General features: G+C 39.0%; 1 protein-coding gene across 2 annotated transcripts; it reads left to right on the top strand.

Moving 5' to 3' along the window:
* The first annotated feature begins 924 nt into the window (after positions 1–924).
* Positions 925–26,865, top strand: Rnf138 (ring finger protein 138). 2 transcript variants are annotated; one of them, XM_021627874.2, is made up of 8 exons: positions 978–1,162; positions 1,563–1,757; positions 8,355–8,520; positions 10,200–10,321; positions 17,937–17,993; positions 20,054–20,165; positions 22,735–22,842; positions 24,729–26,865. In XM_021627874.2, the coding sequence occupies exons 2-8, from the start codon at positions 1,648–1,650 to the stop codon at positions 24,795–24,797; spliced, it is 744 nt and encodes a 247-aa protein (XP_021483549.1). In that variant the 5' UTR covers positions 978–1,162; positions 1,563–1,647; the 3' UTR covers positions 24,798–26,865. The 2 variants fall into 2 exon arrangements, with proteins under 2 accessions (XP_021483550.1, XP_021483549.1); XM_021627875.2 differs by lacking the exon at positions 22,735–22,842 and having other exon boundaries at positions 925–1,162.

Genomic DNA, 26,865 nt, shown 5'->3' with positions numbered 1-26,865 from the left:
AGATCTCTAGAACTAAAGTTGCAGATGGCTGTGAGCTGCCATGTGGGCAGCTGAGAACCGAATATGGGTCCTCTGGAAGAGCAGCTAGTGCTCATAACCACTGAGCCATTTCCCTAGGCCCCTAAATAGTGTCATAAATGACAGCTATTTAAAATTAGACTGTGTTTAAAGGGTTTTAAAGATATATGTATACAATGTCTGCATGTATGCCTGCAAGGCAAAAGAGGACACCAGATCTCATTATAGATAGTTGTAAGCCACCATGTGCTTGCTGGGAACTGAACTCAGGACCTCTGGAAGTCAGTGGTCTTAACCTCTGAGCCACCTTTCCAGGCCCCTGTTTAAAGGTTTTAACAAAGGATAGCAATAGAACTTTTTTCTAAATTGAACTAAAGATACCCTGATATACTCTGGATTTTCTTTTTCTTATAGTTACATTCCTTTTTCATGTGGCTTTATCTAGGAATTAAGGGCCCAGCCAAAAAAGATTCATTTATTGTTTCTGAAATGGGTACCAAAATATCAAATTAGTGACTAACTCAGATGGAACGCATGGGTACACGATTCTAGCTTATTCTCCAAATCTATCACTCTCGCCTTCCTTAAATAAAAAGGTATATGGTGGACATGAGATACTCCTGCCTCAGTCTCCCCAAGTTCCTAAATCACAGACGTCTACTCAGATCGTGGTTACTTGTTCCACAGCACACCTATAGAGAGAGGGGAGCGGAGAGGAGGGGAAGATGAGAAGGGAGCGGAGGGAGAGGGAGAGAAAGATAGAAAAATTGCTGGGAACACAGGAGGGGCAGGAAAAGGAACGCCTACAGCAGGTCTGCTTTGCAGGCTACCGGGAGAAGACCGCCGCCCATTGCTTTCGTCACAATTCGCCGCCGCGCAGCCCCCGGTTGCCATGGGTGTCGGGTCGGCCACCACGCCCCCGCCCTTCCGTGGGCGGTGACCCGCGGGCGGGCTGTGGGCCGAGCAATGCCGAGGGACATCGGCTCCAGGGTGGGGGCTCCACGGTGCTCGACGAGCCTCACTCGAACCCAGTCCCATGCGGCCAGCGCCCCGCCGCACTGAAGCCAGAAGGCGCCGGACCACCGCTCTGCCCGCCCGTGACGGAGAAGGAACTTGAGGCGCAGCGCGGCTCCGGGGATCTGAGGTGAGGCCGGGCCAGGGAGGGCGTGGGAAGCGCGAAAGCGCCTCTGTGAGCGGGCGGAGCGGGCTTGGCGGGGCACGGAGGCTCGCCGCCGAGCACCAGACCGTGGAGCGGCGTCGCCGGGCCGCCGGGGGCGGGGCCAGCGGCACTATGGTGGCCGAGAGGGGAGGGGCCTCGGCGCGCGCCGGCGTTAGAAGCCGCGGCGTAACCAATGATTGCGTCTCCTCCCGCACCTCCCGCTAAGCCCCGCCTTCACGCCGCGTCCCTGGCCGAGAATGGGCGGGGCCTGCTCCTGCTGCTGCCTTGTCTCTGTGTTCCGCCCCGCCCCCGAGCCCCGCCCCCTTCCTGGCGCAGGCCGCTTCCTGAGAGAGCAGCTTCCTGACACGCTTCCCTCCCCCATCAGGGCTCTCTCAGGGCGTAGGGCTCCGGGCCGCCACCGCCACCTCGGCCCCTGCCGGCGCCGCCGCCTTTCCCGCCCACCCCTCGCCATGTCCGAGGAGCTCTCGGCGGCCACGTCCTACACGGAAGATGACTTTTACTGCCCTGTGTGTCAGGAGGTGCTCAAGACGCCGGTGCGGACCGCGGCCTGCCAGCACGTGTGAGTAGACGCCCCTTCCCTCGCGCGGCGCACCGGCCCTGCGGCCCCGGAGCCCGGGGTCCCTGCCGCCCGGTCCCGGCCCCGCCGCCTGCTTCCCGCGCCTCGGGCCGGGGCTCGGGCCCTCCCGGTGGCGTCCCTCGTCGTCCTCGCCAGGCCTGGGAGGAATGGCAGAGAACGTGGAGCCTTTTTTGTTTCCTAGCAACCCTTGTGGCGGCCGGGGCGTTGAGTGCTGGGCCTCGGCCCTGCAGAGGTGTGTGGGCCCGTTTGGCGGCCTGCCGTGTTCTCTGGGCGTTTCTTGTTTTTTTTTGACCCTGCCCCTGAGGATCCCCCTCCCCCTCATCCCTCCCTCTCCCCCAAGCTAACCCTTGAACCCTCCACCACACCATCCTTGAGAGTTCTCAAAATTCACTGCTAAAAACCACCTAAAATGAGGTAGCTTCCTTCTCCCACGGTGGTTAGGTCCAAACTGGCAGGATTTCCGGGGCTTGAGATGGCTCCCTTTGTGCTATCATTCTGTTTACTATTGCTGAATTACAACAAGGACGGAGGCAAGGTAGTGTTCAGGTTGAAAGCTGAGGGACTTAATTCCTGGCCTGAGGTAGAGCACAAAGGCGGTGGACAAGGTGACTTGAGGTAGGTTTCATTTGGCATAGTTAGAGGTAGAATTTCAGTCATTTGCTAGACGTTGCAGTCAGTAGGAGTTGGAAACAGACCCTCTCAACTAACAGCGATCCACCTGCCTCTGGGATTAAAGGCGTGCTTTCCCAAGCCAGGCTCCCCTGAGGAACCCTTTATAGTCAAGGTAATCAGTCCTTAGGCTCCATTCCAGATTTACAAATAAATTTCTGGCAGGTGGGGCCTGAAAAAGTTCTGCGCTTCAGGTCTCAGAAAAGCATTGAATAACTCTCTAGATAAGTTTCTCCTTCCACTTTTTTGCTCTTTTGATTTTCGTTTTTCAAGACGGGGTTTCTTTGTGTAGCCTTGGGTGTCCTAGAACTAGCTCTGTAGACCAGGCTGGCCTCCAGACTGGTGGGAGTAAAGGTGTGCACTGCCACCCCTCCCCCATTTTTGTTTTTAAGTAATGTGACACCAAGGCATAGGCAGATGAAGCCAGGTGAGGTGGTGCTTAGGAGGCTCAGACAGAAACATTTTGAGTTTCAGGCTAGCCTGGCTATCTAGTATCTTCCAGGCCACCCGGAACTACCTTCTCTCAAAACAACCAACTAACAGTACCAACAATCCAAAAACCTCCCTTCCAAAAGAAGGGAAAAGAGTGTTGGATAGAATTTTGGTTTCTTTTAAGTACAGGAGACTTTTTTTGCTCTTTTTTTTTTTTTGCTTAACTTTTTGACATTGATAATCTTTTAATAAAGCGATTTTTTTCATACAATACAGTCTGATCACTGTTTCCCCTCCCATAACTCCTCCAGATCCTCCCTACCCACCCACCTGCCTTTTTATCCTTTTTTTTTTTTTTCAACAAAACATTTTCATTGATTTTTCTGGGAATTTCACATCATGCATCCCTATCACCTCACTTCTCTTCCATGTCTGCTTGTGACCCTTGTAACCTCCAACCCCCAAACAAGTAAAAATAAAAATAGTCCGAGCACAATGGCACATCCTGTAATCTCAGCACTCTGGGAGGCAGAGGCAGTCTGATCTCTGTGCTTTCAAGGCTAGAGGTCTACAGAAGTGAATGAATCCAGGACAGCCAAGGTTACAGAGAGAAACCTTGTCTCTAAAAACAAACAACAACAACAAAAACCCCATAATATTTAAAAATAATTTGTGGTATTCGTATACTCCTTGGAACATGGGCAGACTCGTAATGCTTGCACCTTAAGTAGAACTGAGTCCTTTCCGTCAGGCATCCCCACTGGAAGCCTTCAATTATGGAGAGGTATACTTCAGCATCCTTATCACATCTTTTGATTCTTTTGAGATAAAGTTTCTTTAGTAGCTCTGGCTGTCTTGGAACTCACTCTGAACTCACAAAGATCCTTCTGCCTTTGCCTCCTCAGAGCTGGGATTAAAGGCCCGCCCTACCACTGCCCAGCCTTACCATACTTTTTTTTTAAGAGTGTTCTCGGAAGGCTTCCCATCTGGGCTGCCACCTGCCTCTTCTTTGTCTCAGTTTTTGTTTTTTGTTGGGTTATTTATTTATTTTCAAGACAGGGATTCTCTGTGAAGCCTTGGCTGTCCTGGACCTTCTCTGTCCAGGCTGGCCTGGAAATCACAGAGATCTGCCTGCCTCTGCCTCCCTGAGCACTGGGATTACAGGCATGTACCACCACTGTCCAGCTCTTTATCTCAGTCTTTAGCAAACAAACCAACCAGAATTAAAAATATATATATATATATTTACACAAAAAACAGACAAAATTCATAAACTACAAAATCAGAAAATATATAAGGAAAAGGACAAAACAATATTATTCAAAAAGTCCACAGAAATACTATCTAGTTCTTTTCTTTTGACCATCTGCTAGGCGTGGGTTCTTTACTGTTCTTCAGTCTTCTCTAATTCTGTTCTGTGGTAGTCATGTGAATTAGCTCTTAATGATGAAATAGATAAATTGTTATCGCTCATCAGGAAGGGTTAAAGAGGACTGGATAGATGGCTCTGAGGTGAAGAACAATTACTGTTCTTCCACAGGATCCGAGTTCAGTTCTCAACACCCAGTTCAGGCTCATAACTGTTAACTCCAGTTCCAGGGATCCACCTGGTTTGCCTCTACAGGCACCAGTACGCAACATGCACATCCATATGCAACACCCAAACACACACAGAACTTAATTAAAAAAATTCTTTACAAGAAAAGATTCATCCCAGCACTAGGGAGGTAGAGAATCTCTGAGTTTAAGGCCTGCCTGGACTAGAGTGAGTTCCAGGATAGCCAGAGCTACACAAAGAAACTCTGTCTCAGAAAACCAAAAAGAACAACAAAAAGATTAATGACAGCCTAACATTCCTTTATTTGGGGCAGATGAGGGGAGCAGAAGCTGGAGCAGCTGCTAATTGTGTACTTGGTAGGTCTTTTATGTATAGAATCAGTTCAGATACTCTGGAGTCACTGACCTCATAAACCCCATTGAATATTTAGTCCCCTCAAAATTCTGTGCACAGAAAATTCCACTACATTTTCCTTGTAGTATATTTAAAATGAAGGATTACAATTTGGCTTGACCTCAAGTGATTTTTTTTTTTTTTAAACTTAGTGTGGACTTTCTTCAGATTAACTTATTGGACTTTGACATGAGCAGAATAACTACCTTTTTTCTTATAGCTGCTTTTTAGTTCTGGCTGAACAGTGAATTTTAAAAAGAAGGAAAAGTTTTATGTGGATGGGAAGGTGGATGATGTTGGAACTGGATCTAGATTGACTGAATTGAATGGAGTGCAGAAATTATTTTTTTTAATTAGAATTAAAGCACTGTAATGTTTCCTACATCATTTCTTCACAAAAATTGCACCCATAAACAAGTTTATATTTTGCTGTGAAGTCAAGTGTGATCTTACGATTGAGCTCAGTGCTAAAGGCATATTCCAGTCCACCAAATCTTCCCCTTTTATTAAAAATATATTTTCCTCTAACATATCTTGATTATAGTTTCTTCTACTACTCTGTTTCTTCTCACCTCCCCACCCATCCAGATTCCCTTTCTGTCTCATTAGAAAACAAAACAGGTTCTGGGCATGGTGGAGCACTCAAGAGGCGGAGGCAGGTGGGTCTCTGAGTTCAAAGATAGCCAGGGCTATGTAGGAAAACTAACATTGGAATGGACAGAACAAACATACAGAAGGAAAAAGAGAACCAAGTTAAGCCCGGTGGTATCAGCCTATGCCTCTAATCCCAGCACTCAGGAGGCAGAGGGAGGTGAGCTCTTGATTTCAAGGTCAGCCTGGTTTATAGAATGAGTTCCCAGGACAGCCAAGGCTACGCAGAGAAACCCTGACTCGAAAAATCAAAAAGAAAAAAAAAGTTATTTCTTTTATTTTGTAATCTTAAAAATCTCTTAGTTTGTTTTCATTTTTATTTTTGTTGCTTGGATAAAATACTTTGACAAAAGCAACTTAGGAAAGAAAGGTTTATTTGATTTACAATTACTGTTTATTATTTTGGAGACATCCCAAGAACTCAAAGCATTGCATTCACAGTCAGGAGCAGAGAAAGGGGTGGAAAAGGGGCTCAGAGTTTAAGAGCAGTGGCTGTTCTTCCAAAGGTTCTGAGTTCAATTCCCAGCAACCACTTGGAGTCTCATAGTGAGATCTATAGTGAGATCTGGAGCCCTCTTCTGGCCTGCAGGCATACATGCAGGCAAAACACTATTAATACTAAATAAATAAATAAATCTTTAAAAAAAAAGAGAGATATAATAAATGCACAGAACCTTGTGTTGCTACTCAGTCAGCCTTTTCTTAACACACTTTAGGACTCCCAAACAGGGAATGTTGCTATCTGAGGGTTCTGGGCCCTCCTGCACCACACTTATTCATTCATTCGTTTGTTCCTTTGTTTATTTTACCTATCCAACTATCTATTTGTGCATTTATGCAGTATTCTGCCTGCATGTGTGCCAGAAGAGAGCACCAGATCTCATTATAGATGGTTGTGAGCCACCATGTGTTGCTGAGAATTGAACTCAGGACCTTTAGAAAAACAGCCAGTGCTCTTAACCTCTGAGCCATCTCTCCAGCCTATCAATAATTATTAAGATGTTCCTAAAATATGCTCTTAGATCCAGCCAACCTAATCTAGAAATACATCAATTGACTTTCTTCCCAGGTGATTCTGTGTTGTGTCAAGTTGATACTTAAAACCAGTCACCACAGTTTCTAGCTCTCATTTAAAATGTCATGGAATGTTCATACACTGTTAGAAGCAAGCTCTAATCCAAATGAAACCTTACATATTAGAACAAATCTGAGAAATACTAGTTTCCTTCCTATGAGACCCAATTTTATATAGCCCAGGCTGGTCTTGAACTCCTCTTATATAACAAAGACTGGCTTTGAACTTTTGATTTTCCTGTCTCTATTTTTCAATTGTTGGGGTGATAGGCATGTGTGCCAATATACCAGGCCTCTTTTTGAGATGAAGTTTCACCATGTAGCTCTAGATTATTGAGAATTAGGACTTTTTAAAAATGTTTGACAGTCACATACATAGAATGTATTGTTCATTTTCATCTTCAATTAGCCTCTCTCATGTCCCTCTGAACCTCTTCTCAACAAATCCCCCTTCTATATTTTCATGTCTAAGATTTTTAAGCAACCCAAATCCTTTTGTTGTATAATTTATAAAGGGCCAAAACTAAACAAAACTTGTACTGTTTACCTGTCAGATTAATTTAATTTTTAAGACATGAAGATTAATTGATTACTGATATCCTTCCTCCCTTATTTTGATGAGCTGTGTATTGTGGGATATGCTTGTACTCCCAGCTTTAAGGAGACTGAGGCAGGAGAAGTGATGTGAGTTTGAGCCTTGTTACCTTGTTTCACGAGAGAACAAAAGGCCAGGTATGGTGTACATGTCTGTGAGCCTGATTCTTGGAGGCAAGAGGATCAGGAGTTCAAGGTCAACCTGTGTGGAGAATTTGAGGCCACTGTAGCTACAGGAGAGTCATATATTTGGAAGAATGAGTTTGATCATATAAATTTGCCAGGTGCTTAATTTACACTAACAACAGGAAGAATGAGTTTGATCATATAAATTTGCCAGGTGCTTAATTTACACTAACAACAGGGTGGTAGGTGAAAATGTAGCCTTTTCTATTGGAGAATGAAAAAAGACAAATATGTGTGGCATCTGCCATATTGCACTTGAGAGGGAATTATAGCTACAGGGTAAAGTACTATTCTAAAGATACAGCTACTTTGATATGTGGATATAGCTTAATAATTTTTGGTGTGCACCATTTCCTTCTCTTCCTTGTCAGACTCTCTTTTGAAATAGTTTTTAGCAATTTTATCTAGTCTAGTACAAAGGGAGATGGTAAACAAGTTTAAATCTGAAGAAGCATGCTATGGTTCAGAAAAAATAGTAAAAATAAAATATATTTATTAGGTAGTTTTGTTTGTTTGTTTGAATCAGTGTCTTTCATGTAGTTCTGGCTGTCCTGGAACATGATTTGGAGACTAGCCCAGCCTTGCTCACAGAGATCTTTCTGCTTCATCCTGTTGAGTGCTGGGATTAGCGGTGTGTGCCACCACACTTGTCTTTATTTTATAGTTTTCTAACACAAATGTAGCTGGGTGTGGTGACACAGGCCTGTAATTCCCAGCACTCAGGAAGTTAAAGTAGGAGGATTGCTATGTTTGAGTTTAAACTTGAGCACCTGAGTGAGACCCTTTCTTGAAAAAAAAAAAAAAAGAGTTGTAAAATGGACTTGAGTATAGTTTTGTTACCATCTGATTTGGTTATTAGTCTTATTGCCCAAGAAGTATATATATCTTTTAAAACTAAGTGGTCCATTTTGAATAGTCTGACTATATAGTATATGTACATAACCATAATCACTTGTTTGTGTTTCATTATAGAAATAATATTTTTTTTTCTGTAACTAACATTTCACAAATGTTTGCCTTAGTTTCTGTAGAAAATGTTTCCTGACTGCAATGAGAGAAAGTGGAATACATTGTCCCCTATGTCGTGGAAGTGTGACTAGAAGAGAAAGAGCATGTCCGGAACGGGCCTTAGATCTTGAAAATATCATGAGGAAGTTTTCTGGTAGCTGCAGATGCTGTTCAAAAAAGGTAGAGTTATATTATGCCATTTTTGTAATTTTTTTTTGGTGAATATGGCTTTGAAAATAAAGACATTTACAGGCATTATGGTATACACCTATAATCTTTGTTCTCAGAAGGCTGAAGTAGGATAGTTGCAAGTTCACACCCAGCTTGGGATAGTCACAAAAACAAAATGTTTAGGTTGAGAATTACATCGAAGACTAGAAAGCTTTATGTATCAAAAACCTTGTTGAATATAAAGGTTTTTTTATCTTTAAGATTAAAATTGTATTTTCTCAGTAAGCTCACAGTATATTAAAAACTATACATAGAGGTTTTGGAAAAGTTCTACCTAATGCTCGAATGTTAATAATTTAGTCAAAAAGACTTATGTGCTCAAAGAAAGCTCTGTAGCTGCCCACTTAGGTATTTAAGAAATTCTGAAATATTTCACAGAAGACATGAGATGTGCTTGTTAATCAGATGTTGATTAGCAAGTAACATTCTTTAATTGGATTTATTCTACTTGAAGAAGGCTGAACTGATGAGGAGTGGTAAGTATATCCTGTGTCTTAGAGCACATACTGAGCATTTACACAAGTCAGATTTGCTTTTCATCTCTTTGAAGAAGTTGTTCCAACTGAAAGGAAGTGAAGTGAAGCTAAAATCACACTTATGGGGTTCTGGCTTTATTTTTTAGTGAGAAACCAAAAAATATTCCCAATATTAACATGGGAACATTTTCTACCTGCATCCTAACTCTGTTAGTTTGTAATAATTAAATAAACTCTCAGCAGCATGAGTCAGCTTCTTAATACTCTTTCTTTTGCATTTGGTTTTCTAACTTCTTTACTTTTTTGAGACAGGGTTTCTTGTAGCTTTGGCTGTGGACACACATCTATCCACCTGCCTCTGCTTTCCTGTGTGATGGGATTACAGGCATGCAAACCATGCCCAGCTTGCATTTGGTTTTCTGAGAATAGGATATCTGGTAGCTCAAGTAGGCCTTGAACTCATGATATACCTGAGGATGACCTTGAACAATTGAATTTTTTGTTTGTTTCCACTTCCCAAATGCAGAGATCATCAGCATTAACCACTGTGCCTGGCTTTTTTTCCATTAGTTTTCTCATATCAAGAGTAAAATTATGGGCTGGAGAGATGGCTCAGAGGTTAAGAGCTGCTCTTCCAGAGGTTCTGAGTTCAATTCCTAGCAATCACATGGTGGCTTACACCCATCCATAATAATGGGATCTGGTACCCTATTCTGCCCTGCAGGCATACATGCAGGCAGAACACTGCATACATAATAAATAAATATAATAAAAAGTAAATTTACTGGGGATTTTTTTTTTTTCTCCAACCAGTTAGTGGAAGCTGGACTCTGTGCATCTGATGAACAAAAATGTATTACCTATAATTTTTTTTTTTTTTTTTTTTTTTTTTTGGTGGTTGTTTTTGGAGGCAGGGTCTCCCTATGTAGCCTTGGCTGACCAGAAATTTACTGTATAGACCAGATTGCCTCGGCCTCTAACTCAGAGATACGTGTTGGGGTTAAAGGTGTGTATCACCCTGCCTGACACTTTTTTGTGTAAATGAGATATTTAGTTACTTATTTTAATCTTTTTTTCCTCTTACTGATAATATCCCAAATTTTGTGCATTCTGTTTTAAATTAAGAATTATATTTTAACCAATAATTTACAGATTAAATTCTATCGCATGAGACATCATTACAAATCTTGTAAGAAGTATCAGGATGAATATGGTGTTTCTTCTGGCATTCAGAACTTTGCAGACAAGATTTCTCAAGACTCAGTAAGGAACAGGTAAGCAACATTTATTCTAAAAGCAAAATTTTAATGATTGAAATGGGAATTTCTTGGGTTATTATATAATGTATATATGTTTAACAAATCACACTAAGTATCCTAACTAGAAATTGCCTTCAAATTTTATTAGATATATACAATGTTATATCTAGGAGATGAACTCCATGATATACGGAAGCTTATCTTACTTAAAATCCTTCTGAGAGTTTCTTGGAATAAAAATTATACCTGGGATTTAAAGGCTAAGCTGATTTTCAGATGAAATAATTTGGAAATTAGGCAAAATCATTTGCAATAATTATTTAAATACTGGAGTTTTTTTCATTGCTTTCTAAGGAACAGGCTTAGCATTTGAAGTTTTCTGATAATGTTATACAAAAGTTGAGAATTGGGGGCTGGAGAAATGGGTCAAAGATTAAGAGCACTGACTGTTCTTCCAAAGGGCCTGAGTTCAATTCCCAGCAACCACATAGTAGCTTATAAGCATCTATAGTGAGATCTGGTGCCCTCTTCTGGTGTGCATACATACACGCAGGCAGAATACTGTATAAATAATAGATCTTGGGGAGGAAATTGATACTACAGAATTTTTAGGGTTTTTTTTTTTTAAGCTTGAGTTTTTAAAAGTTTTTGTGTCTTGTCTCAGATATATACTGCTGCTGTTGCTGGTGTTACATCTTTTTTTTCTTACAATTATTTTGAGAGTGGGTATAGTGTATCCAAAGATGATCTTGAACTTTTTACATACCCTGTGATGGTTTTGACCTCCTGATTCTCTTGGGCACTTGGCTTACTGATGTGCTATTCCAAACCTGGCACCATATGTATGGCTAGAAGAAAAAAAAATAGTGATTTAATTTTTTATTGTTATGATTTAAGAACATTTATTACATTTGTTTGTGTGTATGTTACTGTGAACATTTAGAGGTTAGAGGACAACTGGGAGGAATCAATTTTCTCCTTCCTTGTGGGTCCTGATAAACAAATTCAATTCATCAGGCCTTTTGTTTTTTTAAACAGGTTCTCTATCTCTCTTTACATATACATATATATATATGTGTGTGTGTATATATATATATATATATATATATACACAAAGCCTTTGTTGTGCTGGAATTCACATAGTCTAGGCTGGCTTTAAGAAGCTGGCATTCAGAGACTCAAAGAGATGAACCTGTTTGTGCTGTGATTAAAGACATTCACTCTCACTCCTGGTGGTCATCAGGCTTAGTAGCAAGTGTTTATACCTGTTAAGCAATCTTCTTCAGCCTTCCTGTGAGCATCCTTTAGAATGCAGTTTAGATACCTAGTTTATATCAGCAGATAGTGAAATATGTTAGCCAGTATGAAGTAAAAGTACTCTGGTAATTTGTTTTTGTTTTTCTCCACACTGCCAGGTACAATACTGAATAGTAACAAGCTCAGTAAATACTATTCAAGTAAATAATAGTGATAAGATGTATAGCCATTAACCCAGGTCAAGAAATAGAACAGTTGTCAGAACAGTGTTTTGTGAGCTATGTCTCATTTAAACTCCATATGACCACTGTTCTTTCATTTAACTGGTTAATCTCTTGTTTTTCTTCATATTTCATCATCCCTACATGTATTCCTAAATGTTCTGTCTCATTTAGAAGACTAATGACAAGCTTGTATACAAATAAGCATTACTTCAGTCTTAAAGTAGCTTGCGTAAATCAGTGTGCTAAGTTAAATAAAATAAAATTTTTATTTCTGCACTTGATCCGTGTTGCAAATATTCATCCTTTAATTGCCCTTAAGCACTCTGGTTACCCATATAGTTGTCCTATTGCATTTGACTGTTTTACTGATTACTTAATTAAAATTTCCAGTAAATTCTTTAGGAATGTCTTCACTGCTCTGCAGAACTCCCCAGGTCCTTATTTAACTTGATTTACTGTCAGTAGATGAAATTGTCATTTTCATTTAGTGATTTTTTTAACCAAATCCCTGCTGATTCCTGTACTTTGCTTACTGTACTTTGTTGTATTATAAGTACACATCTGTTTAGTTTTTTGCACAGCAAATTTTTCTTAATGTGGGATAGTGTTTTGTTAACTTTATTCAACACTGTATCCCAAGCTCTCAGCAAAGTTTCTTTGGTGTATTACATATACAGTCACTGCTTATTGGGCTATTTTGCTTTTGTTTTGTTTTGGCTTTTTGAGATACAGTTTCACTATGTAGCCCCAGCTGGTGTGGACCTTGATACATAGGTTATCCGGACCTCAAACTTTGTGATGCCTCTGTTGGAATTACAAGTATACACCACGGTAACATGCACTACTTGTGAAATGACAACCCCCAACCCCATCCCTAGGAGACAGACCTTGCTCATTTGATTCCTTAGAAACACTTTTGGTCAGACACTGTTTAGTCCTAATAACAATATTCCTTATCCTTTTTTTCCCCCTGTTTTTTCCTAACTCAGTCCATCATATTTCTCTGAATTTTGTTAGTATTTAGTTGGTAGTCTCAAATCTGCTTGATGGCACTGTAATCTGTGTGTTTCAGCATATATATGCACATGTGAGTGCAGGTGCTTGCAGAAACCAGGTGTCACATTGCCCTGGAAGTGGGGTTACAGGCAGTTGAGCCAATTGATGTGGTTGCTACAAGGCAAACTCATAAGTCTTTCATTGAACCTGGAGCTCACTGATACCATGAGGGGCCAGGGATCTGTTTTCTATGTCTCCCCAGCACTAGCTTATAGGAGTGCTTTACTGTGCCTGTCTTTACATGGGTGCTGAAGATGTAAACTCATAGGCTCATGCTTGTGTAGTAAGTGATTTACCCACTGGGCCATCTCCCTGGATACATCCTTTCTATTTTAGAAGATATTTAACTTAGTTAACAATGAAGACTTATCTGGGTGAATGCCACTCACCTGTGATTCAGTATTCAGAAGACCAAATCAAGGGAATTGCCGTGAGTTTAAGGTTCGTCAAAGCTACCTGTATGAAATCTTGCTTCTACCTAAAAGTAAATGAATTAATTCAATAAAAACTATAGAGACAGATCTGGTGGCACAGTGTGTAATCTAGTTACTCAGGTTGAAAGAGGAGAATCACAAATTCAAGGCCTGCCTGGGCTTTCAAGGCCAGACAAGTCAACTTTAGCAAGACCCTGACCCAGGTGCTGGGGGTTAGGGATGTGCTACAGTGTGATAGCCTAAATTAGATCTCCAGTCCCACAAAGATGAGTAAATGAACAAATGAACATACACCTGCATGCACTCTAGACCTGAGTGTGCCCTGGCTCAGATTCCAGCTGTTACTTCATAATTGTTTGACTTTAATAAGCTGTTCCTTAGTTTTCTCATGTCTTCAAAAGTGGGGTTGAAAGTTAATATGTTAGTGTAGATAAGGTTGAATTGAACATTGTCTTGCATGGTGTTCACACCTTTTGTCTCCATCCTTTATAAGTGTTACTGTTTTTCTTTAGCACCCCAACCCACACCTTGCCAGCTCAGCTGCTAGATTTTTTTTTTTTTTTTTTGTTTTGTTTTTTAAGAGAAAGTTTCTCTGTGTTAGCCCTGGCTGTCCTGGAACTTGCTTTGTAGAACAGGCTGGCATCAAGCTCAGAGATTTACCTGCTTCTGCATCCCAAATGCTGGGACAAAATGACCAATAAAATTTTGATGATGTATTTTTTTTATTTGCATTGATGTTCGCCTGCATGTATGTCTGTGTAAGGGTATCAGATCCCCTGGAACTGGCAGGTGTGAGCTGCCATGTCGGTGCTGGGAATTAAACCAGTACTCTAGAAGAGCAGCCAGTGCTCTTAACCGTTTCAGCTGGTAGACTCCTGTCTGCCTGCCTGCCTGCCTGCCTGCCTGCCTGCCTGCCTGCCTGCCTGCCTGCCTGCCTGCCTATCTATCTATCTATCTATCTATCTATCTATCTATCTATGGATTGATTATGTGAGAGAAAAGACCAGACAGAAGAGGACAGCTCTCAGGATTTGGTTCTCTGTACCACCTTGTGGGATCTGAGGATTAAACTCAGGTTTTAGGCCTTTCTGAAAAGATTCTTTCCCTTCCCTTCCCTTTCTCCTTTCTCCTTCCTCCTTCCTCCTTCCTCCTTCCTCCTTCCTCCTTCCTCCTTCCTCCTTCCTCCTTCCTCCCTCCTCCCTCCTCCCTCCTCCCTCCTCCCTCCTCCCTTCCCTTCCCTTCCCTTCCCTTCCCTTCCCTTCCCTTCCCTTCCCTTCCCTTCCCTTCCCTTCCCTTCCCTTCCCTTCCCTTCCCTTCCCTTCCCTTCCCTTCCCTTCCCTTCCCTTCCCTTCCCTTCCCTTCCCTTCCCTTCCCTTCCCTTCCCTTCCCTTCCCTTCCCTTCCCTTCCCTTCCCTTCCCTTCCCTTCCCTTCCCTTCCCTTCCCTTCCCTTCCCTTCCCTTCCCTTCCCTTCCCTTCCCTTCCCTTCCCTTCCCTTCCTCTTCTCACTTTTTCTTTTTTTCTTAGACTGTTCACTACTCTGTGAAATATTTCCTGACCTGGAATTTCTTTCTGGAATTTCTTTCTGTTGGTGGAACTGTAGTTTTTATAGTCCAGCTAAACTTAATGGATTTTCAGTATGGACATGGGCAGAGTTTAAAAAGGTGGTTTTTGTTGTTGTTGTGTTTGTTTTATGGTGTTTAGGGATCAGACAGGGACCCAGCTTTATATATTGTAGATAAGAACTGTACCAACAAGCAGTGTCCTCAGAACTTAGGTTTTGTTTTGTTTTGAGACAAGATACTGCTGTGTGACTTAGGTAGTTTTGAGCAAGCTTTGAACTGATGAGTTGACTTCTGAACACTGGGGTTGTAGGCATCATGATACACCTGCAAGAGAAATTTTTGGCGGGAGAGATGGGGTTTGTGGGGCCGGGAGGAGCCACTTCTTGCTCATCAGAGGACTTACATTTTGATTCTCAGCACCCACATGGGGTGGCTCACACCATCAGTAACTTCAGCTGGGGCAGCAGGCCGGGGGTTGGGGGGACAGCACTGATGTCCCTGGTCTCTGATGCTACCTGCACTCTTATACTTTTCGTATAATGAAATCTAAAAGGAAAAAGGTGTTTCCCCCATGGTAGAAGTAGGCTAGTGAACTGGAAAAGAAGCCTGAAAGCCTGCAAGTACTGTTTTTATAACATTGACAACATTGATGAATTTTATGGCATGTTAGTTACAGTTCCTGTATAGAACACCCCTTCTACTATTCCATGTGATACTGACTTTCTGGCATTGGGTATGAGTAATTATGTCAGGATAGTCTGTATATTAGAGTAGTATGCTAATGAAGCCTAGTTTCTTTTATTAGGAATAAATTATGAGCTTTAAAAAAGTTCATATATTTTATGAAACCTACTGTACTTTGGAAGCCACGGTCTTATACCGTATCCTAACTGTATGACAAAAGTTCACAAATATTTTAGTTCACTCCAGCATTCAAAAATATAACAAGGAGACTTGAAAAGATGGCTTAGTAGTTAAGGGTACTAGCTGTACTTCTACAGGATCTGGGTTTGAATCTCAGCACTTGGCATGGGTGCTCACAACCATTTGTAACTTCATATACAGAGGATACCACACCCTTTCTTGGCCTCTGCAGGCACTGCATGTATACACTACATGTATACATGTATACACAAAACACCCTACACATTAAAAAATAATTAGCAAGGGCCAAGAGCCCTAAGTAAAGTAGGTTTTTTGAAAAAATCTAAGCCTACAGCCAAGTGTAATAGCACATGTCTATAATGCTAGCACTTGGGCAGATAAAGCAGAAGAATCAGAAGTTTGAAGCCAGCCTGCACAACATTTCTAGGCCCAGTCCTAGCCCTCACTTTGCCTCATTGCCCCCAAAAGAACATCACTAAGGGATTTTACGTAACTAAAATTCTTTGTTCTCTAATTTATACTTTTGTACCTGAGTATTGTAAAAGATTATGGTTTTTTGTGTATGTGTGTGGTTATGTCTGTTTTTTTTTTTTTGTTTTTTTTTTTGAGATACTAAGTAGTGGCTAGCCCATGATAGCCTAAAACTCACAGAAATGCACTTGTCTCTGTCTCTGCCTCCCAAATACTGGGAGTAAGCTGTGTGTCACCATGCATGGCTGTTTGTTTCTTTGTTTTTTATTACATAGTCTAGGCTGACCTCAAACCTATGATCTTCCTGCCTTAGGAAGTGGTGTGATTATATGCGTGTGCCACTATGCCCTGCTGTAATCATCTGCTTTTTTTTTTAGGTGATTTTTTTAATTTCAACTAATTACAGTTTATTCACTTTGTATCCCCTCTGTAGCTGTCTTCCTTCTCCCTTCCCCCTTTCCACCCATGTCCCTCCCCAAGTCCACTGATAGGGGAGGTTTTCCTTCTCTTCCTTCTGATCCTAGTCTATCAGGTCTCATCAGGAGTGGCTGCATTGTCTTCCTCTATGGCCTGGTATGGCTGCTTCCCTCTCAGGGGGAGGTAATCAAAGAGCAGGCCAATCAGTTCATGTCAGAGACAGTCCCTGTTCCTATTACTATGAAACCCACTTGGACACTGAACTACCATGGGCTATATCTGTGCAGGGGTTCTAGGTTATCTCTATCAATGGTCTTCAGTTGGAGTATCAGTGTCAGAAAAGACCCCTGTGCCCAGAATTTTTTGGTTTTATTGCTCTCCTTGTGGAGCTCCTGTCCTCTCCAGCTCTTACTATCTCTCCCTTCTTTCATAGATTCCCTGAACTCTGCCCAAAGTTTGACTATAAGTCTCAGCATCTTCTCTGATACCCTGCAGTAGAGCCTTTCAGAGGCCTTCTGTGGTAGGCTCTTGTCCTATTCTCTGTTTTCTCCCTCTTCTGATGTCCATCCTCTTTGCCTTTCTGAATGGGGATTGAACGTCTTAGCCAGAGTCCTCCTTCTTGATTAGTTTCTTCAGGTGTACAGGTTTTAGTATGTTTATCCTATATTATGTATCTAATATTCACTTATGAGTGAATATATACCCTGTGTGTCTTTCTACTTCTGGGATACCTCACTCAGGATGATCTTTTCCAGTAATCATCTGTCTTAAAAGGCATGAGTGAATAAGAACTTAAGCAATCTTACTTGATTTAGAAAGCAGTGGAAGCTAGAGAGATGGTTCAGAGGTTAAGAGCACTGCTTGCTCTTTCAGAGGTCCTGAGTTCAATTCCCAGCAACCACATGGTGCCTCACAACTATGAGATCTGGTGCCCTATTCTGGTGTGCAGGTACACATGCCGGCAGAACACTGTATACATAATAAATAAATCATTTTTTACAAAAGAAAGAAAACAGTGCCAAGAATATTTAGTATTTCAAGTTCAAACTTTTTTCTTTAATGTGAATAAGTGTTTTTCCTGCATGTGTACCAGACGTGTGCCTGGTGTCTATGGTGACATCCAAAAGGAGATGTCAGATCCTCTGAAACTGGAGTTAAATATGCTTGTGTGCTGGGAACTGAACCTGCGTGTTGTTAACCAGTGAGCCATCTCTCCACCCCCTGAAGTTCAGGCTGTCCATCTTGATTAAACAGTTTACAGTTAATGAAGCCTTGATGTGTTTTATTATGTGGAGTATTAATTATTTCCCCTCTGTGCTTAAGTAATAGGAGTGAAACATCTACATCTGATAACACAGAAACTTATCAAGAGAATACAAGGTAAATTTTTAAAAATTCTACTTTATAAATAATATTGTTGACTAATATAGCAGATGATTATTGTTTGTGGTGTAAGAATTTAACTCAGTGGTTGAGAATGCATTCATTGAGCAGTCACTGTACCATTATGGTATATCCCTGAATCATGATAGATTTTTCTTTTCCATGAGACGGGATTTTGTTGTATAGCTTTGGCTGCCTATAAACCTGTGATCCTCTTGCCTAAGCCTTCAGAGCTTGGAGATATGGGCATGTAGGTCTTAACAATAGATTAGTTATTAGATTTTTTTTAATTTTATTTATTTTATGTATATGAGTGTTCTAGCTGCATTTGCACCTGCAAGAAGAGGTAATCAGTTTACATTATAGATGGTTGTAAGCCACTGTGTGGTTGCTGGGAATTGAACTCATGACCTTTGGAAGAGCAGACAGTGCTCTTAACCACTGAGCCATCTCTCCAGCCCAGTTATTAGATTTTTATTTAAAATTTGTTTTGATTCATTTTGTGATTTTGTGTGTATGTGTGTCAGCATGTACATACCTGAGTGCCACATTACACATATAGATGTCTGTTGGACAGCTTGTAGGAGTTGGTTTTCTGCTTCCACCATGTTGATCCTGGGGACTGAACTCAGGTTGTCAGACGAGGTGGCAAGTCCTCTTAGTGCCGAGCCATCTGTCCAGCCTAGTTACTGGATTTTTAAAATAAACATTTTGTTCAGTGAAGTCACTGACTGTCGTGCTAGAAGCTGTTTCTTTCAAGAACCTAAGAGCTTATCTGTCTTCCTAGTCAGATCTCTTACAGTCATGATTCAGACAAAGGTGTCAATATTGAACTGTCTCTTGCTTGATGCAGCAGTACTAAATCCAATGATGCTTGACTTATAGATTGTTTTGAAGTACTTTGTGTTAGGGTTTCTATTGTTATGATAAAACACATGACAAATGTAATTTACAGAAGATAGAGCTTATTTGAGGCTTACATTTCTAGAAGATTAGAGTCTATTTGGAGGAATAAGGCAGCTAGAGCCTCTTTCATCTTGGCACACAAGGGGGAAGCAGAAAAAAGGAACACTGAAAATGGTGTGCCCAGTGGCACACTCCCAAACAGTTTGAACAAATGTGTACCAAGTATTCAAACATGTGAGCCTTTGGGGTCATTGTTATTCAGAACTACTGCATTCTTGCTATCAGTGTCTTTTTGCTTTTTGAGTGAATTCTGTGTTAGATTCTTTTTTTTTTTAAGATTTATTTCTTTATTTTGCATATGAGTGCTCTATTTTGCATGTATATCTGCATGACAGAAGAGGACACCAGATCTTATTATAGATGGTTGTGAGCCACCGTGTGGTTGCTGGGAATTGAACTCAGGACCTCTGGAAGAACAGACAGTGCTTTTAACCTCTGAGCCATCTCTCCAGCCCCTATGTTAGATTCTTACTCTGGGGTAGACTTAAGTTAGAATTTGATGAACATCTTTTTTAAACTTCACTATTTTGTGTGCTTTGAGGAGGGGAGTGAAACACATTCCACTGTGCACTTGTTCAGGTCGAATTACTTCTTGTGCCTTTACTTGTTGAGCTGTCTCATTGGTCTGTAAAGTTTTAAATTCCTTTCTAAAATGTGATAAAATATAGGACAGTTAGAAACTTGAATGGACATAGTGACATGGGATCACATGAATGATTATAATTAAATTTAGACTTAACTCTTAAACATGGCTCTGTATTTTGTTAGTAATTGTTTATTTGGAGGTAGACCTCATTAGATAGGCGAGGCTGATCTTTGTGCTTCAGCCTCTGAGTACTGAGAATTATAAGCATGGATTATCATACCTAGCTTTTTCCCCCTTGGGGCTAGGAAAAAATGGACTGAAATGATAAACACTAGTATTGTATAAAATTAGACTGTAAGAGAAGTTCTACTCTGAATCATTTGTTGAATAATCTCATAACTATGATTGTTTAAAACAGTGAGTATACAACAGTGTGTCAAATTAGGAGCACTGTTGCTGATGATGGTTTTGAATTTCAGTATGTCTCATTTGAATTGCTTTGTAGTTCTTCTGGGCATCCCACCTTTAAGTGTCCCTTATGTCAAGAATCAAATTTCACCAGACAGCGTTTATTGGATCACTGTAATAGTAACCACCTATTTCAGATAGTTCCTGTGGTAAGTACATATATTCAAAAGAATCTTTTGTTTAAAGCATGTGGTTCCATGTGTTTCTCTTCATGTATATAAAGGGAAAGTTTATTTAAATTTGGACTTAAATGACTAATATGATTTTTTGCTAATGATTGGTAGTTATAATGCAAAATGAGATATTTAAAATTTGATCTCATGCAATCAGTTATTGTGAGGGTAATGTAGACTAGTCTAGGAGAGACTTAATGGTGAACTAGGGATCATTGCTGTGTAGTGGCAGAGCCTAATTCTGTTGGGTTCTCTATTTAGCTGGATGTAGAGGACTGGATCCAGTCATGTAAATCTGCTGCAGAAGATCATATATATAATATATGTATATATACTATATTTATGTATACACATATGTATACATCTATGTATGTGTATATGTATGTATGTATATATTTATTTAATCCCAGCACTGAGGAGACAGAGGTAGTTGGATCTCTGAGTTTAATACCAGCCTTATCTTGACAGTTTCAGAACTATATGGTGAGACTTTGTCTGAAAAACTAAAGAGTAAAACTAGTAGACATTTTTAAATTGTATCTTTGAAGATTTTTTTCATATGAATATGTAAAGCAAGGGGAAGGATAATGCTATGTTTTTGTTTTGATGCGTATTTGTCTTTTTGATATAAATTTTAGGGTAAATTTATGTAACTATAGGGTTCCAACATTGTGTTAATGGTCCCCAAAGAAAACTCATTTTGAGTATATATTTCATAGATAAGTGATTTTTAACTTTAGATAATGGAAGAGGAGATATTGAATTGGATTTATGTTATTAATACAGTATATTTTTGCTAATGGCCAATGACTATGGTACAAAATGAGACATTGAAAATTTTATTGCCTCATATAAAGGAAGATGATTATTGTGAGGTAAAGGTAATGTAGACCAGTCTACAATAGGACTAGGGACTACAGGTTTGTGCTACTACAACCATTCTCTTCAAAAATATAAAGAGTAAAATGTATTTAATAACATTTCCAGTCATTCCTGTTTTTAGCAAATATGGTAGACCAATGTGTGAAAAAAGTACCTGAGTAACTATTGAGGATTTCTTTCAATTCCTGCAACCATTCATTAGAAGGGAGGGGGTTAAATAAACAGATACAGCACCAAAGAGGTGTGTGGTAAATCTTTATACTTAAAACATCATGCTTAGTTTTACATTGAATTTTGTAATTTGTACTCTTTTCCGCATACCTCTGTATTGTTGTTTATTAAAGTTCTTTTTATGTCATTTAAGTGTGTCATCTAGTTATTTTTAAAAATGTACTTCATTAAAACTTTGATGGTTTAAACTTTATAACTCCATTTTCATTTTACATGTAAATTAAATCAACCTAATAATTCTATAATGGCTGCTAATTAGATCACATGATATTATATATTGCACATGTTCTTAGTAGTCAATGAAAACTGTCATTACATTGATATTAGGACAGTTTGCCATGTGGTGTTTCTGTTTAAACAGTTGTATAAGTATGTATTTAAGTAGAATGCTAACTGGGTGTGTTGGCATACGCCTATAATCCCAGCACTCAGGGAGGCAGAGGCAGGCAGATCTCTGAGTTCAAGGCCAGCCTGGTCTACAAAGTGAGTTCAAAATAGCCAAGGCTATACAGAGAAACCCTGTCTTGAAAAACAAAACAAAACAAAAAAAAAAAAAAAAGAAAAGAAAGAAAGAAATAGAATATTCATGGTCTCCTTTAATATATTATATTAATGTTATTATTTATGTGGTAATTCGCTTGGTAAATGATATAGTCATGGAATTTGGCTTTTAGAGCTGTGCATGGTAGCACATATTTGCATTCCCAGGTCTTGGGAGGCAGAAGAATCACAAGTTCAAGGCCAGCCTGGGCTACAAAGTGAGACCCTGTCTCAATCTCTATATACCAATCCATTGCTTTTTGTTTTCAGTCATACCTTAGACACACTATAGGTTTGGGTCCAGATCATACTATTAAAGCAAATATTGATGTGAGGGCCAAGCATGGCGGCAAACACCTTCCATCCCAGCACTTGGGAGGCAGAGGCAGGAGGATCTCAGTGAGCTTGAGGCCAGCTTGGTCTACACAGGAAGCTCCAGGACAGCCAGGACTACTTTAAAGAGACCCTGTCTCAAAAGGGCAAAAAAAAAAAAAAAAAAGAAAGAAAGAAAATTGTTATGAATTAAATTATACCTTTCTGATTTTCAGTGAATATAATAAAAGTTTTACTTAGACTGTATATACTGTGTCTGTTAAGTATGCAGCAGTAGTATGTTTAAAGTATATACGTTATCTGAGTTAAATGCTTCCTTGCTAAACAGTGTTAATGATCATTTGAGCTGTTGGAACGATGATGCCAAATAGACTTGCTTGACACTAGGTTGGCACAAATTTTCAATCCAAAAAAAAAAAAAGTATCTGTGAAATGCAGCAAAGTGAAGCACAATAAAGTATACCTGATGTTTTCAGTAAAATGAGCTTGTATTTTTATGCTCTCAATCATTATATAATGTTTCATTATTTTTCTATTTAAAACAATCTGTTTCTCATAGACATGTCCTATTTGTGTGTCTCTTCCTTGGGGAGATCCTAGCCAGATTACTAGAAATTTCGTTAGTCATCTAAATCAAAGACATCAGTTTGATTATGGAGAATTTGTGGTAAGTGAGTTCTTCAAGATTAAGAAAGTTAAATTAACCTTTTCACCTGGATTTGAGTTTTCAGGCAAGTTGTGGAATCTTAGACTGCTTGGATAAAGAGCAAGTTGCTGTATTTTTAGTAGTAACATTGTTAAGCTTTGTGGAAATTCTGGGAATTGAATTTATTGTTTATGTTAGAGAGATAATTACTGGAAAAAACCTTCACAACAAAATAAGGTTTAAGTAAAAATGATCTAGAATTAAGAGAAATTATACCAGCTTGAAAAGTTAAATTGGTACAACCTGTGTGGGAGAGTGTGTTCCATATATAGAGTAAGCTGTTGGCATATGAGGCACAATAACAAACCAAACTAAAGGAATCCATCAGAGCCCTAGTTGTCTACTCTGGAAGGACAGCAAGGATCAGTTTCTACTTTTCAGACCAAAATGGATCAATTTGTACTTTCCATATGCATGATAATTTTAACTTTATTAATTATAAAGTTACATTTAATTTAGCTTGTGTGTATTTAAGGTCTTATTTAATATGCGATTAATTCCAATAAAGAATAGCTGATGCTCATTTTCCTGTTTAGGTAAACACAGGCATGCATACTTTTTGTTTTTATGGAATTTAGAATTTTAGTTTATTATTTCAGAATAATTTTTTAAGTGTTCATAAAATTTACATGTACTACTTTAATAATTTTAGGAACTAGTTGTATATTAGTAAATTACCATTTTAAGAGCAGGTGCTGGCTCTGGAGAGAGGTTAAGAACACTGTTGAACTCTTCTGAGTTCAATTCCTAGCAACCACATGGTGGCTCACAACCATCTATAATGAGATCTGGTGCCTTCTTCGGACATACAGGCAAAACAGTGTATAAATAAAAATGTTAAAAAAAAAAAAAAAAGCACTTACTCTGTCTGGAGGGCTATATTTTAAAGAGCAAAATCAAATTTTTTCCAGCCATATTTTAACTCTTTGTTTTACCTTGTTGTAGAAAACTGTATTTCAATTGTCAGGTTGAAGTCTTGCTTTCTTTTAAAGCTAACACATTTGACATTAATTAACAGCAAATAGTGTTTTTTAAAGATAGAATAAGGTTTTTGTTGTTGCTGTTTTGCTGTTGGGTTTGTTTTAGTGCTGAGGATTAGTCTCAGGGACTCTAACCAGCCAGTCTGCACTAAGGTACTAAACCCCTAGTCATAAAGAGTTACTTTATAATTTAAAGATAAGTGCTGTGGTTAAATTGTTATTCAAGCCGGGTGTGGTGGCACACACCTGTAATCCCAGCACTTGGGAGGCAGAGGCAGGTGGATCTCTGTGATTTTGAGGCCAGCCTGGTCTACAAAGTGAGACCCAGGACACCCAGGGATACACACAGAGAAACCCTGTCTCGAAAAACAAGCTGTTAATCAACAGTTAATTCAGTAAATGCTTACCTTTCTTAATATTAGTTTTCCTTCAAACTTGAGAAATCTTTTCTAGAAATTATATAAATTTACCATTTTATTAGTTTTAATTAACTATTATTTTGGTTAGTATAAATTGTCTTCTAAGTAGAGCAGTTATTAGCTGTTACTAAATAATTATAGCTGAACTTATTCTTAAAGTGTCATGTATTGAAACTTTACATTTTGTTACATTACTTTTTGAGATGGGGTCCCATTATGTCCACGCTGGTTTCAAACTACTGGATTTAAGCTATCCTCCTGCCTCAGGTTCCTGAGTGGTTGAGAATATGGCACATAGCATGGTGGTCAGCTTAATCTTGCATTTTAAATCATACTGTACATCAAACTCCCTTGTATGCAAATGTATATGAAGATGTGTAATTTATTAGATAAAATTGGATAGGATTATCTTCCTGTTAACATGTTACTTTTTTTTATTTTATTTAAGAATCTTCAGCTAGATGAAGAAACCCAATATCAAACTGCTGTGGAAGAGTCTTTTCAAGTAAACATCTGATGTGTTTAGACATCTCTGCATCTTTGTACCTACAAGTGCCATCTTTAAGAAGACAACATGAAGTCACCGTTTCAGTAATTTGCTGTGCATATTAATAAAAATAATAATTCAGTCTACTGTATTAGGTTTTTAATTGAAAATAAAGGTGGGCCACCCTAACTCCATTCTCTAGACAATTATATTAACAGCATGGAAAGGTTGTATTTCACCTGTGTGGTGAAAACGGAATCTCTGTTGTCTTTTCTTTCTTGTATTACATATTCTGAATGTTCCATTAAGTTGTATTTGATATTTGATGCAGTTCTTTCTATTTACTTTAGTACAGAGATGACAGTAGCAAATTCTGAAAGATGTGACGCCTGTAAAACTAATAAACCTGAGCCATTTGTCAGAGCTGCAGAATGGAAACTTGAAGTGCTAAGTGGGATCATCCAAAGGGATTTTGTAAAGTATAGATTCTAGCTGAGGAATTCAACAATAAGAAAATTGTATTTATATAATGTTTAGTATTTTTGAAGACTAGTGAGATTTCTTTAATAATTTTGACTTTGAAAGCATATTGTACAAGTGTTCTTCTTTTGCTATTAGAGCATATCAAGAGAAGAAAAAAGTTTTCTTTGGTGGTTAGTTTGTTATTTCAATCTAGCTTGAGTAATTTGTAAGCCTAAAATAAGTTGTACGACAGTTCTTTGTAGTCAGCATTTCTCACTAGCTGATGAAACTTTTCAGTCAGTGATATATTATACTTAGTTTTTTAAAAATCCAAAGTTGAAGATGTATGTGGATATGTACATACACTTTTGCATGTATATATACACATATATATCTTTGCCTAGAGTTTGTCAGGTTATGTATAGAATTTCTATTAAGAGTTTTAATAATGGACAAGCAATATAGGATTGAAGTATTTATCTCATTTGTTTAAAATTTTGTATGTTACCAAATTTTTAAAACAGTAATCCAAGCACTAAGTGGTACAGCTGGCTGTTATTACACCTGAACAATTTGTTACATGGTGCTCATTTGCTATTCTTGAAAATAATGCATAGGTGATGTAGTGAGAGAGATTTTACCAGCTACTGTTTCACTACCTTTTAGTCAAAACCAAGTTTGTTCTTAATCTTTGGTATAAAGTATTGTAGAGGAGGCCATGCCACAGAGGAAAGGGTGAAGAGCGAATTCCTGACATTCCATGCTAACATACACTGTAATGCTTTCTTTAAAATAACTAAACACAAAAGAAAATCTCTGAAGTAGTTTGCTGCTAATATATACATATATTGTAAAAAAGGTATATTTTAATTTTCTTAATACCCTTGTTGACTTTTCTACAATGAACATTTTTTAACTTGATTTAATAAAAATGTTAATTTTGGACGTGCAGTTTTGTAAAAACCCTTTTTAGTTAAACGGTAATGACTTTATGTTCAATAATACAAACACACAAGAAGCCATACATCTTAATGCTTTTGTTGTTGTTGTTTCTTGAGCGTGACGTTTACTATGTTCTCTAGCACTTTGAGTTGACATACAGGAGTGCAATTCTAGGGTCTGTATAATAAACTCTTTAAAAGGAGAGTTCTGTCCATAGTTCTTCCAGTTTAAAGCAATAACTTTGATACTTTTATAGTTTAATTTAGCCAGTGTGTTCATCAACAGTCCTGGGATGTGCAAACTTTTTAAAGGGAAACTTATACTGGAGGCCATTTTGAAATCCTGTTTTGAAGTCTTGTGGATGAGTTAAATATTAATATATTAATAGCTTTTTCATAAGAATTACCCTTTCTTTTTTTCTGGAAACATCTGACTATGGAAAGAACTTTTAAATTCCTCCTTTTGTCAGTGGATTAGGAACAAGGATAGACTTTACAATTAATCCATAGGGAAAAAAGCCCCCAAGTAGTCTTGTTTGTAGCTGTCAGGATAAGGAGAGAAGCTGTAGCAATATGCTGATGCATTACAGTACCAGTTAGGAAAGGCATTTCTCCTTACTACTTAGTTTGTTGTTAAATACAGTGTTATTTGAGATGTATTGCTTTATTTTTCAATTAAAAATGGTTTTCTCCTA

The sequence above is a fragment of the Meriones unguiculatus genome, chromosome 2 (assembly GCF_030254825.1).
Source record: "Meriones unguiculatus strain TT.TT164.6M chromosome 2, Bangor_MerUng_6.1, whole genome shotgun sequence".
Classification (NCBI taxonomy): domain Eukaryota; kingdom Metazoa; phylum Chordata; class Mammalia; order Rodentia; family Muridae; genus Meriones; species Meriones unguiculatus.
This window is presented reverse-complemented; position numbering and strand designations above follow the sequence as displayed.

Excerpts from the sequence above, each read along its gene's own strand:
- Rnf138 (XM_021627874.2), top strand. The coding sequence starts at position 1,648 with ATGTCCGAGGAGCTCTCGGCGGCCACGTCCTACACGGAAGATGACTTT. Across the intron at positions 10,322-17,936 it reads CAAGACTCAGTAAGGAACAG|TAATAGGAGTGAAACATCTA; the intron begins GTAAGCAACATT and ends TCTGTGCTTAAG. Across the intron at positions 22,843-24,728 it reads TTGATTATGGAGAATTTGTG|AATCTTCAGCTAGATGAAGA; the intron begins GTAAGTGAGTTC and ends ATTTTATTTAAG.